The sequence below is a fragment of the Aedes albopictus genome, chromosome 3 (genome assembly GCF_035046485.1).
Source record: "Aedes albopictus strain Foshan chromosome 3, AalbF5, whole genome shotgun sequence".
Classification (NCBI taxonomy): domain Eukaryota; kingdom Metazoa; phylum Arthropoda; class Insecta; order Diptera; family Culicidae; genus Aedes; species Aedes albopictus.
In genome coordinates, this window is record NC_085138.1 from 34,446,691 (window position 1) to 34,459,448 (window position 12,758).

General features: G+C 43.9%; 1 protein-coding gene across 1 annotated transcript in view; it reads right to left on the reverse strand.

Moving 5' to 3' along the window:
* The window catches only part of LOC109419237 (uncharacterized), a 29,537-nt gene extending 28,641 nt beyond the window's left edge, over positions 1-896 (reverse strand). The window contains exon 1 of the mRNA XM_029867610.2: positions 131-896. Coding sequence (XP_029723470.2) covers positions 131-681 — 551 coding nt within the window. The 5' untranslated portion in view covers positions 682-896. The remainder of the gene's footprint in view (positions 1-130) is intronic.
* Positions 897-12,758: the final 11,862 nt, after the last annotated feature.

The window sequence follows — 12,758 nt, forward strand, 5'->3', positions numbered from 1 at the left end:
TTGGGACGCTATAAAAAGAAGAAGTTGAACGAACGGAACATAATATACACGTCCACATGTTAGGGCAACTTTGATTCTAGCATAGGCATAGGTGCATTCACTCATTCTTAAAATTATCATCACATTTTACCTGCTCACAACCGGTGTAATCATCAGCATCCAATAGTTCTCCGTAACACCATCGCTAGATCCGGACCCGAATGACGTGGCCGAAAGCACTCCATCGGAACAAATCCTCTTAACCAGACCCAGCGGCCCTGCAGCTTTGAGTGCCGTTTTCACACCACTGTCGTCACGCTCGCCGTCGTTATTTCTCACCTCGTTAGCGGCGGTCCCATTCAAATTATCCATCGACAACGAGGGCGCCAAACCGTCACATTCCTCTGCATCCGTGGCGTTGTAGCGTCGCACTCCCGATCCACCGTTCTGCTGCACCAACACGCGGCTGTCGTAACGACCTATCCCATCCATCCGCGATGGCATTGGGTACCCGGTGGTGCCCAGTCGAGCCGAAATCGATGGCACGTGAACCGACGGCGAGGGTAAATCCGAGACGCATGATTGACGCCGGACCGCACAGGACGACGAAGACGACGGACCGCCCCCGGTTCCGTCCACCAACGAAAGCATCGAAGGGATTCGCGGTTGTCTGCCTACGACGGTGGCCGTCGGTGGCATCATCTCTGTGTTCTCCCAGGCGGTTTACAATTTGTCACGAGAAAACATGCTAATCGGTGGTGTCGTTAGATTTTCCCCAAGGATGAATTACCTACCCGACCGAACCCGCGGTGTCGGATGATCCGAACGCGTCAACAGTTGATTTACAACTGACGTCGAGTGTCCTTCTCAGCTGTCGGATAATCTTCTAGTGGAGCAACAGCAGCAGCAAGTTGGTGTGTTCTGGGGTTTCCAACTTATTGTCAGGCGGATCGTTACGATGGCTTGCACCATGTGATGGAGTTTTTAAAAGAGCATGATATGGAAACCCCTATCTAGAAGCACATGGCAGCAAGAACATTGACGTGAATAGGAGAACCTGGGAAATTTGTGCCACAGTTGATGCAGTTCAAGACTGCTAATGTAACCATTGTAGATATCAATAACTGAATTTCAGGACAGTTTGGACGACCTAGAACAACCTAGAATGTCCCATGAATGTAAAACAATGTCACATGGTTGATTGATAATGTAACCTTACTTAAGGTAATGATCCCCAGACTGCAAGTATGTGTCCTGTCACGGTCGCCATGTAGTGCTGAAGTGTGTCTGTTTTTATTTCACGTGCTAGCGAGCACGTTGTATGTGCATTTTTTATCCAACCGAGGGTTGTACCCCCTTTAGGTCCGCACCTCATCAACGCCTATGATTAGGAGAGCGAGGAGAGAAATCGTCATGCTTCCGTCTTTGCGTCCTGTATTTGGTGCTGCTGTTTATGCTGTGAAGCTTCGTAGAAGTGCCTCGGGTGAAGGATAGCAGTCGAAGAATGCTCTCTTTTCATATAATTTATGTTGACTTTGCGTCATTTGCAGTCGTTTAAACGTTAAATTTACGCTACGATTGATGAGATTTCCTGTGTGAACAAACCGCCTCGTCTCCATCAGAAAATCTCAATTTGATGGAAACGGATTAGGGTAATCGCTGCTCTACTATACATGCTCTAAGGGTTGTACCTAGTACGTACATATGTACTTTTGGCGCCAAATAGGTATACAACACGAGCAACAGCTGGGCCATCAAGTGCGCTCGACCTTTTAGCAATGAGGGCCTACCCATAAACTACGTAGACTCTAAGGTGGGGGGGGGGGTTCGGTTTGGTGTCTGGCCAAAGTCTATGCTCCATACAAATTTCGAAAGTTTTGTATGAACAAAAGTCTACAAGGGAGTGGGGGGTCTGAGATGACTGAAAAAAAAAGTCTACGTGGACAGCACCTGGATGGATTATCAACCTCAAATCCCAAAACATGACCAGTCGGCTTGACGAACGCAATGATATTGTTATCCGGTATCCATCGTCGCACCTATCCCGGGTAGAGGAAAAAAGCTCAGTAATAGCATATTTTGATATTGAGATCGAAAAGTGATGTTGGTTTGATTGATATAAGAGATAAAAGATCTAAAAATAATATCACAAATTTACTCCTGGAACATCATCATCATATCATATTTAGATCTTGTAAGATCTAACCAATAGCAGCGAGCTATTCGTTAGATCTTGTAAGATCTAACCAATAGCAGCGAGCTATTCGTTAGATCTTGAAATATCAAAATTTGATATTGTCCAGTTGTTCCAGGAACAAATTTTAGATATTATTTTCAGATCTTTTATCTCTTATATCAATCAAACCAATATCTTGTTTTGATCGTCAGTATTTCACCTCTACCCGGGATGCTGTGAAAATGGAATCAAGAATAACCGTAAACCCAGTTATAAAGAATCGTTCTTCCTTCTCTAAACCAAGCATGGAAACGGCTTTCTTAACGTTGTGATGATATCCGAAGCAACAACATATGAAGGGCCATGTTGAATTCGGTTCGGTACGGGCTGTAGTTTCTCGATTCTCTGGCATTCAAGGTATCTACGTGCTTGCATTACGATAGCTTTTTCTTCTTCTGCTTGGCGTAACGTTTCCACTGGAATGAAATCTGCTTCTTAGCATAGTGTTCTACGCGCACTTCCACTGTTATTAACTGAGAACTTCCTCTGCCAATGATCATTTTTGCATGAGTACCGTAAAATGGGGTGTTAAGAACTCATGGGGTGTTAAGGCAAGGGATTCATCTTTACATACTACTTTGAAAAATCGGCAAGCCGTATAAAAAATGATTTACTTATTCTAAATTTGCTTCAAATGTGTGTTGGAAATAAAGGCATAATATAAGGATTATCACTCATGAAAATACGTTTTTAACTAGACACTAGACATCAAAAATAGAACGGCATTGCTTTTTCTGAATTTCGTTACCATTGAAACATTCATTTGTAAGGTCAGAAATATTATTAGGAAAAATATGTGAGTAATCGTTAAGTGTTCTACAACTCATTTCAAACGAAACTAGGGTAAAATGTTTGATGTTACTGAGGTGGTTTTCGAACACTGACATTTTTTTGTGAAAAAAGTCTAGTTTCATAAACTGATGGGGTGTTAAGGGATGAAATTTCTCATACAACTTTTTTATTTGTATCATGAAGTTTTGAGGCGAATGATTGATTGAATAACAGCAACTATTCTGAATGACGTATAACGGATTTCAAATTGCGTCATAAGCATCCCAACAGTTGCTATGGATGATAAATTTAACTAATACAATATTTTATTTTATTTTATTTTGTTGATGCACAAGGGGGTCATAGGGCCAAGTCTCCAATGCAAGTCCGAGAACTCGCATCGTCCATAATATACCTTTGACTTTGGGAGTAGGCATAGCAACCTCTTTAGCCATGCGGCTTTTAAGTTTTGCGTGGCCTTAAGGATTGGGAAAGGTGGGAAATCGATGTGGTGTATTGAGCTGTAAGAGAATTAAATGTAAGAGAGTTAAATGGTCAACGTAATTTACCTTTGAGTCGCTTGTTTGGGGTAAGCGTTTTGAACATTGCAATTTAACATCAAAACAAAACCAGCAATACTGGTTGTGTTTCTAAGTTTAGTTGCTCTTTCCTGTTTTCGTTCGATCGTGTTGTTTTTTCTTGTGGTAAGCAAATGTGGTTAAATTTTGGTTATGTTCTTGAAATGCTGCTTTTTCTCATCGCCATTCCCATCGAAATACGATAAGCCTGTCATTTCGCTGTCTGTGGTTTCTAGCAAACCGTCTTCGTAGTTAAACTTCACCATCTCCTGCTGCATTGGCTCTGTCATTGACAATGTCCTTTCAATATTCCAACGAACATCCTCTCATATAGCCACATCTTGTCTACAGCTGGCCTTCAACTTTTTCCCGGGATTTTGTAGATTAGTGCTTTAGGCATGCACTTCCTGGCACTTTGGAGCACGGCTTACCCAACTAACATTTTCAGCGCTATAAGCTTCAGTCATTTGCTTTCTGTTGTGTAACAATCGAGTAAAAGCAGTCAACGCTGAATAAAAGGAAAGCTAGTCAAATATAAATCGTAAGCTAATACACGACTGCAAAACAAGCATCATACAGCTACCAAACTCGGTTTTCAGAAATTCATTGCTTGTCACTGGGGCTGCCTTTACTCCACCGTATTCCAACTCCGGGAGATTTCCCGAAAGATGTGAAAACTTGAACACATCGAATAGGAGTCCCCACTAACAAAATAGCTGCTACTATGCAGTACAATTCGTTATACTGACAAATCCCCAAACCAGCAGCGCTTTAAAGGCCGTTATGCGATTTCATTACGGCTAGAAGCTGTAATAAAGAAACTGTTGGTTTACCAACACGGCTTGTCGGATATAAACATTATTGTCAAAACAAACTTTAAGCGGGATATATAGCTACTACACAAATTCTTTACAGCTATCCATGTCTGTGCTGTGAAATTATTGGGGTTGCTTTTATTGCACTTTGATTCAATGCCGGAAGATTTGCCAGAAGATGTGCAAATCGAGTAAGAGTCCCAGCCACTACAACAGCTGCTTTTATACAGTACGTTTTGTAATGTTGCTAAAACACAAAACAGCAGCGCTTCGTAGCCGTTTAAAGAACACTCTTTCAGCTAGAAGCTGTGAAGAAGAATCTGTTGGCGCAACCACACAGCTTGTTCAATGTAAACATTATTTCGTTTGACGTTTCACAAACTTTTGCAGCAAGATGAAGTTGGGTAAGGTTTCTTGTGGCACAATTATGAAGCCTTGTCTGGAGTGAAACAAAACGGGCTATTTTCTATGCTATTTATATATAGCAGTGTGGCTGCGAGGACATCATCGGGACCAGTGGATACGGAGCGGCAAGTACTTTAATTATTCAATTTTAAAAGTGATAATTCCTGTTCCACATGTATTGCGTCACGGTATCCATAACCTAATTATATTTAATCTTTTAATTTGGGGAAGCCGTATAACTATTATTTAACAACTTTGAAAAGGCTGAAAAAGCGCCTTCTCAAGATGTTATTCAGTTGGTGGTTATATAGGAGCCGAGAAAAGAGCTATGACTTCGTGGCATAGAAGCTGCTCGCACAGCATATATGTACATGTGGATTAAGTTCGCCAGATTCATTGGTATAGGGCTTGCATAGAAGCTTCCGTCTATATGTACAACACAGTAACTCAGTATCAAGCCGTATTGAGGACGCTTTGTTGACGTTTACATTCACAATAAATGTTAGTTGGGCCATCTTGCCCCGCGGCCGTTTATATGGAGATTATATGGAATGTATTGCATACGAAAAATGGCTAAAAACCATTTTATTTTTTATTTCCAATGAGAGTAAATAATGTTTCAATCAATATCCCAAACTTTTGTATATTCATGCTGGTCATCTAACAAAAAATTATTAACATAATCAAAACATGAGTAATGCGCCCGAAAATGGCACTGACCCATCTTGCCCCGCGACCCATTTTGCCGATTTTGCCCCGCCCCGCCCTACCTGCATGGGAAGTTTGATGAAAACTTCTACATACGGCAATCGGAGGGATACTCCATGGGAGGACCAAACACAGTGAGCATGCCCAAAAGGAACATATACGAGCTTGTTGGGAAGGAAATCAACATTTTTATCTGCGCGCAGCATCACGCAGTAAAAACGAACAATATACTGGAACTCCCCGGACAGACAACAACAAACACAGACTCATCATGCGCAGCGTCAGCGACGACGATGGTAACAATGAGTGACAACATGACAGAGAGTGCCTTCCAGTGAGTGCACCGCGAAGGAGTGAGTGGCCTGGTCGATCATCATTGCCGTCATCATCATCATCACTCCAGAAGGTATTGCGGGTTCGCGAACATTCTGGAATGCGCGGCGCGCAACTTTTCTAGAATGTTCAACGCACTATAAATATGCGCAAGGTGCGCCGTGGATCTTCAGTTATGTTTCAACCAGTGCGTGGATATAATCGTGTAAAGTGCAAGTGAAGTTTAAGTATAAAGCGTTCGCGGGGCTATACAACGCGAGGTATAGGTGAACTGTAAATTAAGAGTGCGAAAATAGAGTGAAGTTTTCCAAACTTGCCTAGTGTTTTATTGCCTTCTTACGTTCCGAAACGTGTTTTCTGAACAGAGCTTAAGCAATCCGCACGAGTGTTGGTGGAAGCACAGCATCGATGCTGCAGTTCTACGATAAATGGGTTTCATTCTATCATCAGCAGACCCATGCCTGTAGGAGCGAAAGAAGGGCAACACGTTCACGACCCACACACTACTCTATGTGGACGACATTTTAGTAGTTTTCAGGACAGAGGAGTACAAGGCTATTCACCGGGCACTGCGACAGCACTTCAACGTGGTGGCATTGGGAGCTGTGAAGCATTCCTAGTAATCAAGATCAAGAGGGACCGTAACGGATTCGTGCTGAATCAAGAACAATATATCCTGAAGCTCGCGGGACGCTTTGGTCTGGAAAACTCTAGGCCACCGAAGATACATTTGGATCCTGACTACCAGAAGGTAGAGAAGGAACTACGTTTGCCGAACAACATTCAATGCCTGAGTCTCATCGGCGGTCTGCTGTATGTAGCGGATTCCTCCAAGGATTTCTCCAGGAACTCCTTCTGGGATTCTTCCAGGAACTCCTTCAGGGATGTCCTCAGGATTTTCCTCACAGTTGGATGGGATTAAAAATTTTTCTAAAGGGTCCGTCAGGGGTTCCGCATGAAGTTCATTTAAGAATTCCTCTAACAGTTCTTTAAGAGATTTTCCAGGGATTCCTCTAGGAGTTTCGTTTGTGATTCTTCCAGAAGTTACTTGAAGGATTCCTCCTGTCCCTTCAGATATATCTCCAGGGGTTCCTATTGAAGTTCATTTATGGATTCCTCCGGTTCTTCATTTATCAAGGCATTTATCAAGAAATTTCTCCAGAACTTTCTTCTGGGATTCCTCCTGGAACTCTCTCTGGCATTCCCCCACTGCCTGTAATTCCTACAGCAAGTTCTACAGGGATTCCTCCAGAAACTTCTTAAGGAATTTGTCCAGGAGCTCCTTTAGGGATTCCTCTAATTACGTGAGGAGTTTCTCCTGGAGTGCATTCAAGATTTTATCTAGAATTTCCTTCAGAGATTTTTCCAGGAATTCCTCGAAGAATTACTTCATGGGTTTTTCCTAGAATTCCTTAAGGTAAACCTTCCGGAATTTCATCAGCGATTCTTGCAGGAACTCCTTCAGAGAGTCGTCAAGGATGTTTTCCCTAGGAGTCTTCCTCAAGGCATTTGTTCAGAGACTCCGTCGGGAGATTTTGAGGGATAATTTCATGTGTTCCTTCAGTAATTCAGGATTTAATTCTGGAGTTCATTCAGGGATTCCTTTAAGAATCTAAGTAAACTCTTTAGTAGTTCTTCCAGAAGTTCCTTCAAGGATTCCTCTAAGAGGAGTTTGTGTGTGTGTTTACTTGATATAGCTACTTTGCAAACGGTGCTCTTTTCAAGCGTGCCGCTGTTTCCACGTCTTCCACGCTAAAGTACTCCCTTATGGCGGCCCTTCTTTTCGGTAACGATTTCGTCTAAATCCCTTAATTAGATTGTCACATGGAAAGACACATGGCTTTCGCCTGCACTTCGTCAACCATTACTCTCTCCCTAAGCGCTTTGTATGCTGAGTTTCTGTTCTTTTAATCCTTTTTCAACTCGATGATCATCTGGCCTGAGTGCGTCTTATCTTTTGGATGTTGGAACCAAACTCCTTGAGTTACGGGTTCGTTCTTATGGCAAGACTTCGGCATACGTGTATTCGCTAGTTTTGAGGATGACAACAGTATGTGTAAAATCGAAGTACTCGCGGTGAATTCAAGTTAAAGGATTACAAAATACAGCAAGAAAGGAAATGTTTAGAAATAACTTTCAATAGAACTGTTCCCACGATTCAAAAGGATGTGATATCATTATCAACTACGTCAAGATCAACCTTCTTCGCCTTCTTTTTTTCGGAAATTCTCTAATATTGCATTGTGGTTTATTCTTACTCGTGTATCCATTTGTTTTCTCTCTCACATGGCTTATCCCTCACATATCTTCCCTATTTCAATTAGGATTTCAATAGGATGGCGTGAAGTTTGCGTATACCTCGGCTCCAGCTGGGTATTGACTGACTGACTGACTGTTTTATGTTCGGCGCGGCACCAACTACATCTCTTCTCAGAGCTAAAAACGTGCACCGGACCGACCGAAAGAACTGTGTATTATTTTGACCTAGTGTTTTTTTTTCTTTGTTAGTGTTTGGTTTGCTTCAAGTTAATTTTGTATGTCCTATCAACAGAAAATTGATTTCTCTCTTTTGCTAGGCTAGAAATTGTTGTGTATTATCTTATTTCATCTGTGTTCCTATCCCCTATTCTGACTAACTCTGTTTTATGCGTGTTGTATTTCCGTAGGTTTCCTACTTCCGTTTTGCTTCTTTTTTCTTTTCATATACCTATTATACTCTCTGGCAATTCCTTCTCTCAAGTTTAAAACTTTGTTTCTTTCAGTTAGATACTTTCTTCTTGTTTTGTTTTTCTCGAAATTGTGTGTGTGAGTTTGTGTTTCCAGTATTCTCTGGGGGGCGAGTGCCTTGCGTGTCTTAGTTTTGGTGATAAGCTCATTGAAAAAACGGGAGCACATTCCCTGTAGCCACAAGCGTTAAAGTTTACAATGTTTTTACCTACGGAGGGGCTTCCCTTATGAGGAAAAAATAGTGCTTTTAGGGCTGGCGAGAACTTAACTATTCTTCTCACCCGAAAGGAGAGTGAGAGCAACGCAACCATATGAAATCAGTCAGATTATTCCTAATGCCTAGTTTGAACTGAATGTGTGTAGCAATGATTTAAATTTAGTATAAAAATGTGTTTAAGATGCTGGGGTAGTGATTTTTTTCGATAAGGCATGAAGGTTAAAGTTTAAGCGAGTTGTGTGTTTGTGATCTACATATTATAGAGTGAGCAAATTTTACTACTTGTTACTACTGTCACATGGACTGGGCAGGTAGCCGTTAAAAGACCGCCATCTTTGGCTACCTACAGCAGGGAGTTAAACGGAGCAGCTGAGCCAGGAGTGCATTACAAGCAGGAACTAAACCAGCAAAACGTTAGAGCTCTGAATGTGAACGTTCACGTTCTTTGAAAGTTGCAATCTCGAATCTACAAGACGTGGTTTTAGAATTAAAATTAAATTTCTACTTTAAAAACTTACTTAAATGCTACTTAGAAAGATATCTGGTCTCTGACTTCCCATAAACTTTTACAGCAGGTTAAGGTTTCTTCTTTCCTTTTTACTCACAAACGATTCGTTTCTAAAAAGCGACTATTTCTCTTATTCAAAATCAATTGATTTATTATTCAACAACTAACAACAACTAGTTATTTACTCTGGTTTCACTTTCTGGCCCATCGTCGTGTCATGTCGAACAACGGGCATGTACGGTCTATCTTCTCATGTTCAATAGAAGAGTGAGTTTCGCGCCAACTTGTCGTCCAATGTGAAGTTGGGAGCATCCTGTCACTGTCTGAACTTTGCAGGCACGAATGCCTAGTTCTTATTCTCAGGATTCTGGAAGATCCCTGCTCAGGATTCTGGGAGAATCTTCCTTAGGATTCTGGGAGAATCCTCCTCTTGATTCTGGGCTGATCATCCTCATGATTCTTGAAGAATCCCCTTCAGAATCCTGGAAGAACCCTCCTCAGGATTCTGGAAGAACCCCCATCAGGATTGTGGGAGAATTCTTCTCAGGATTCTAGGCGAATCTTCCTCAGGATTCTGAGCGAATCCTTCTCAGGATTCTGAGCGAATCCTTCTCAGGATTCTGAGCGAATCCTTCTCAGGATTCTGAGCGAATCCTTCTCAGGATTCTGGGTGAATCCTCAGGATTCCTGGAGAACCCTCCTCAGAATTTCGGTAGAACCCTCCTCAGGATTGCGGGAGAATCCTCCTCAGGATTCCGGGAGAATCCTCCTCAGGATTCCGGGAGAATCCTCCTCAGGATTCTGGGACAATTCTCCTCAGGATTCTGCGAGAATCCTCGCCAAGATTGTGGGAGAATCCTCATCAGGATTCCGGGAGAATGCTCCTCAGGATTCCGGAAGAATCTTCCTCAAGATTCCGGGAGAATTCTCCTCTGGAGTCCGGGAGAACCCTTCTCAGGATTGCGGGGGAATCTTCCTCAGGATTCCGGGAGAATCCTCCTCAGGATTCCAGGAGAATCCTCCTCAGGATTTCGGGAGAATCCTCCTCAGGATTCTGGGACAATTCTCCTCAGGATTCTGCGAGAATCCTCGCCAAGATTGTGGGAGAATCCTCATCAGGATTCCGGGAGAATGCTCCTCAGGATTCCGGAAGAATCTTCCTCAAGATTCCGGGAGAATTCTCCTCTGGAGTCCGGGAGAACCCTTCTCAGGATTCGGGGAGAATCCTTCTCAGGATTCCGTGAGAATTCTTCCCACGATTCCGAGAAAATCCTCCTCAGGATTCGGGGAGAATCCTTCTCAGGATTCCGTGAGAATTCTTCCCACGATTCCGGGAAAATCCTCCTGAGGATTCCGGGAGAATCCTCAGAATTCTAAGATAATGCTCCTCAGGATTCTGGCAGAATCCTCCTCAGGATTTTGGGCGAATCCTCCTCAGGATTCTGGGAGAATTCTCCTCAGGATTCTGGGAGAATCCTCCTCAGGATTCTGGGAGAATCCTCCTCAGGATTCTGGGACAATCCTCCTCAGGATTCTGGGAGAATCCTCCTCAGGATTCTGGGACAATCCTCGTCAGGATTCTGGGAGAATCCTCCTCAGGATTCTGGGAGAATCCTCCTCAGGATTCTGGGAGAATCCTCCTCAGGATTCTGGGAGAATCCTCCTCAGGATTCTGGGAGAATCCTCCTCAGGATTCTGGGAGAATCCTCCTCAGGATTCTGGGAGAATCCTCCTCAGGATTCTGGGAGAATCCTCCTCAGGATTCTGGGAGAATCCTCCTCAGGATTCTGGGAGAATCCTCCTCAGGATTCTGGGAGAATCCTCCTCAGGATTCTGGGAGAATCCTCCTCAGGATTCTGGGAGAATCCTCCTCAGGATTCTGGGAGAATCCTCCTCAGGATTCTGGGAGAATCCTCCTCAGGATTCTGGGAGAATCCTCCTCAGGATTCTGGGAGAATTCTCCTCAGGATTCTGGGAGAATCCTCCTCAGGATTCTGGGAGAATCCTCCTCAGGATTCTGGGAGAATCCTCCTCAGGATTCTGGGAGAATCCTCCTCAGGATTCTGGGAGAATCCTCCTCAGGATTCTGGGAGAATCCTCCTCAGGATTCTGGGAGAATTCTCCTCAGGATTCTGGGAGAATCCTCCTCAGAATTCTGGGAGAATTCTCCTCAGGATTCTGGGAGAATCCTCCTCAGGATTCTGGGACAATCCTCCTCAGGATTCTGGGACAATCCTCCTCAGGATTCTGGGAGAATCCTCCTCAGGATTCTGGGACAATCCTCCTCAGGATTCTGAGAGAATCCTCCTCAGGATTCTGGGAGAATCCTCCTCAGGATTCTGGGAGAATCCTCCTCAGGATTCTGGGAGAATCCTCCTCAGGATTCTGGGAGAATCCTCCTCAGGATTCTGGGAGAATCCTCCTCAGGATTCTGGGAGAATCCTCCTCAGGATTCTGGGCAAATCCACCTCGGGATTCTGGGAGAATCCTTCTCCTGATTCCGGGAGAATCTTCCTCGGAATTCTGGGAAAATTCTTCTCTAAATTCTGGGGTAGCTACTAAACTACTCAAAGATAATACTTGCTCCATACAAAGTATGGAATCCTCTGGGAGAATCCTCAGGATTCTGGGAGAATCCTTCTCAGGATTCTGGGACAATCCTTCTCAGGATTCTGGGACAATCCTTCTCAGGATTCTGGGACAATCCTTCTCAGAATTCTGGAACAATCCTTCTCAGGATTCTAGGACAATCCTCCTCAGGATTCTGGGACAATCCTCCTCAGGATTCTGGGAGAATCCTCCTCAGGATTCTGGGACAATCCTCGTCAGGATTCTGGGAGAATCCTCCTCAGGATTCTGGGAGAATCCTCCTCAGGATTCTGGGAGAATCCTCCTCAGGATTCTGGGAGAATCCTCCTCAGGATTCTGGGAGAATCCTCCTCAGGATTCTGGGAGAATCCTCCTCAGGATTCTGGGAGAATCCTCCTCAGGATTCTGGGAGAATCCTCCTCAGGATTCTGGGAGAATCCTCCTCAGGATTCTGGGAGAATCCTCCTCAGGATTCTGGGAGAATCCTCCTCAGGATTCTGGGAGAATCCTCCTCAGGATTCTGGGAGAATCCTCCTCAGGATTCTGGGAGAATCCTCCTCAGGATTCTGGGAGAATCCTCCTCAGGATTCTGGGAGAATCCTCCTCAGGATTCTGGGAGAATCCTCCTCAGGATTCTGGGAGAATCCTCCTCAGGATTCTGGGAGAATTCTCCTCAGGATTCTGGGAGAATCCTCCTCAGGATTCTGGGAGAATCCTCCTCAGGATTCTGGGAGAATCCTCCTCAGGATTCTGGGAGAATCCTCCTCAGGATTCTGGGAGAATCCTCCTCAGGATTCTGGGAGAATCCTCCTCAGGATTCTGGGAGAATTCTCCTCAGGATTCTGGGAGAATCCTCCTCAGAATTCTGGGAGAATTCTCCTCAGGATTCTGG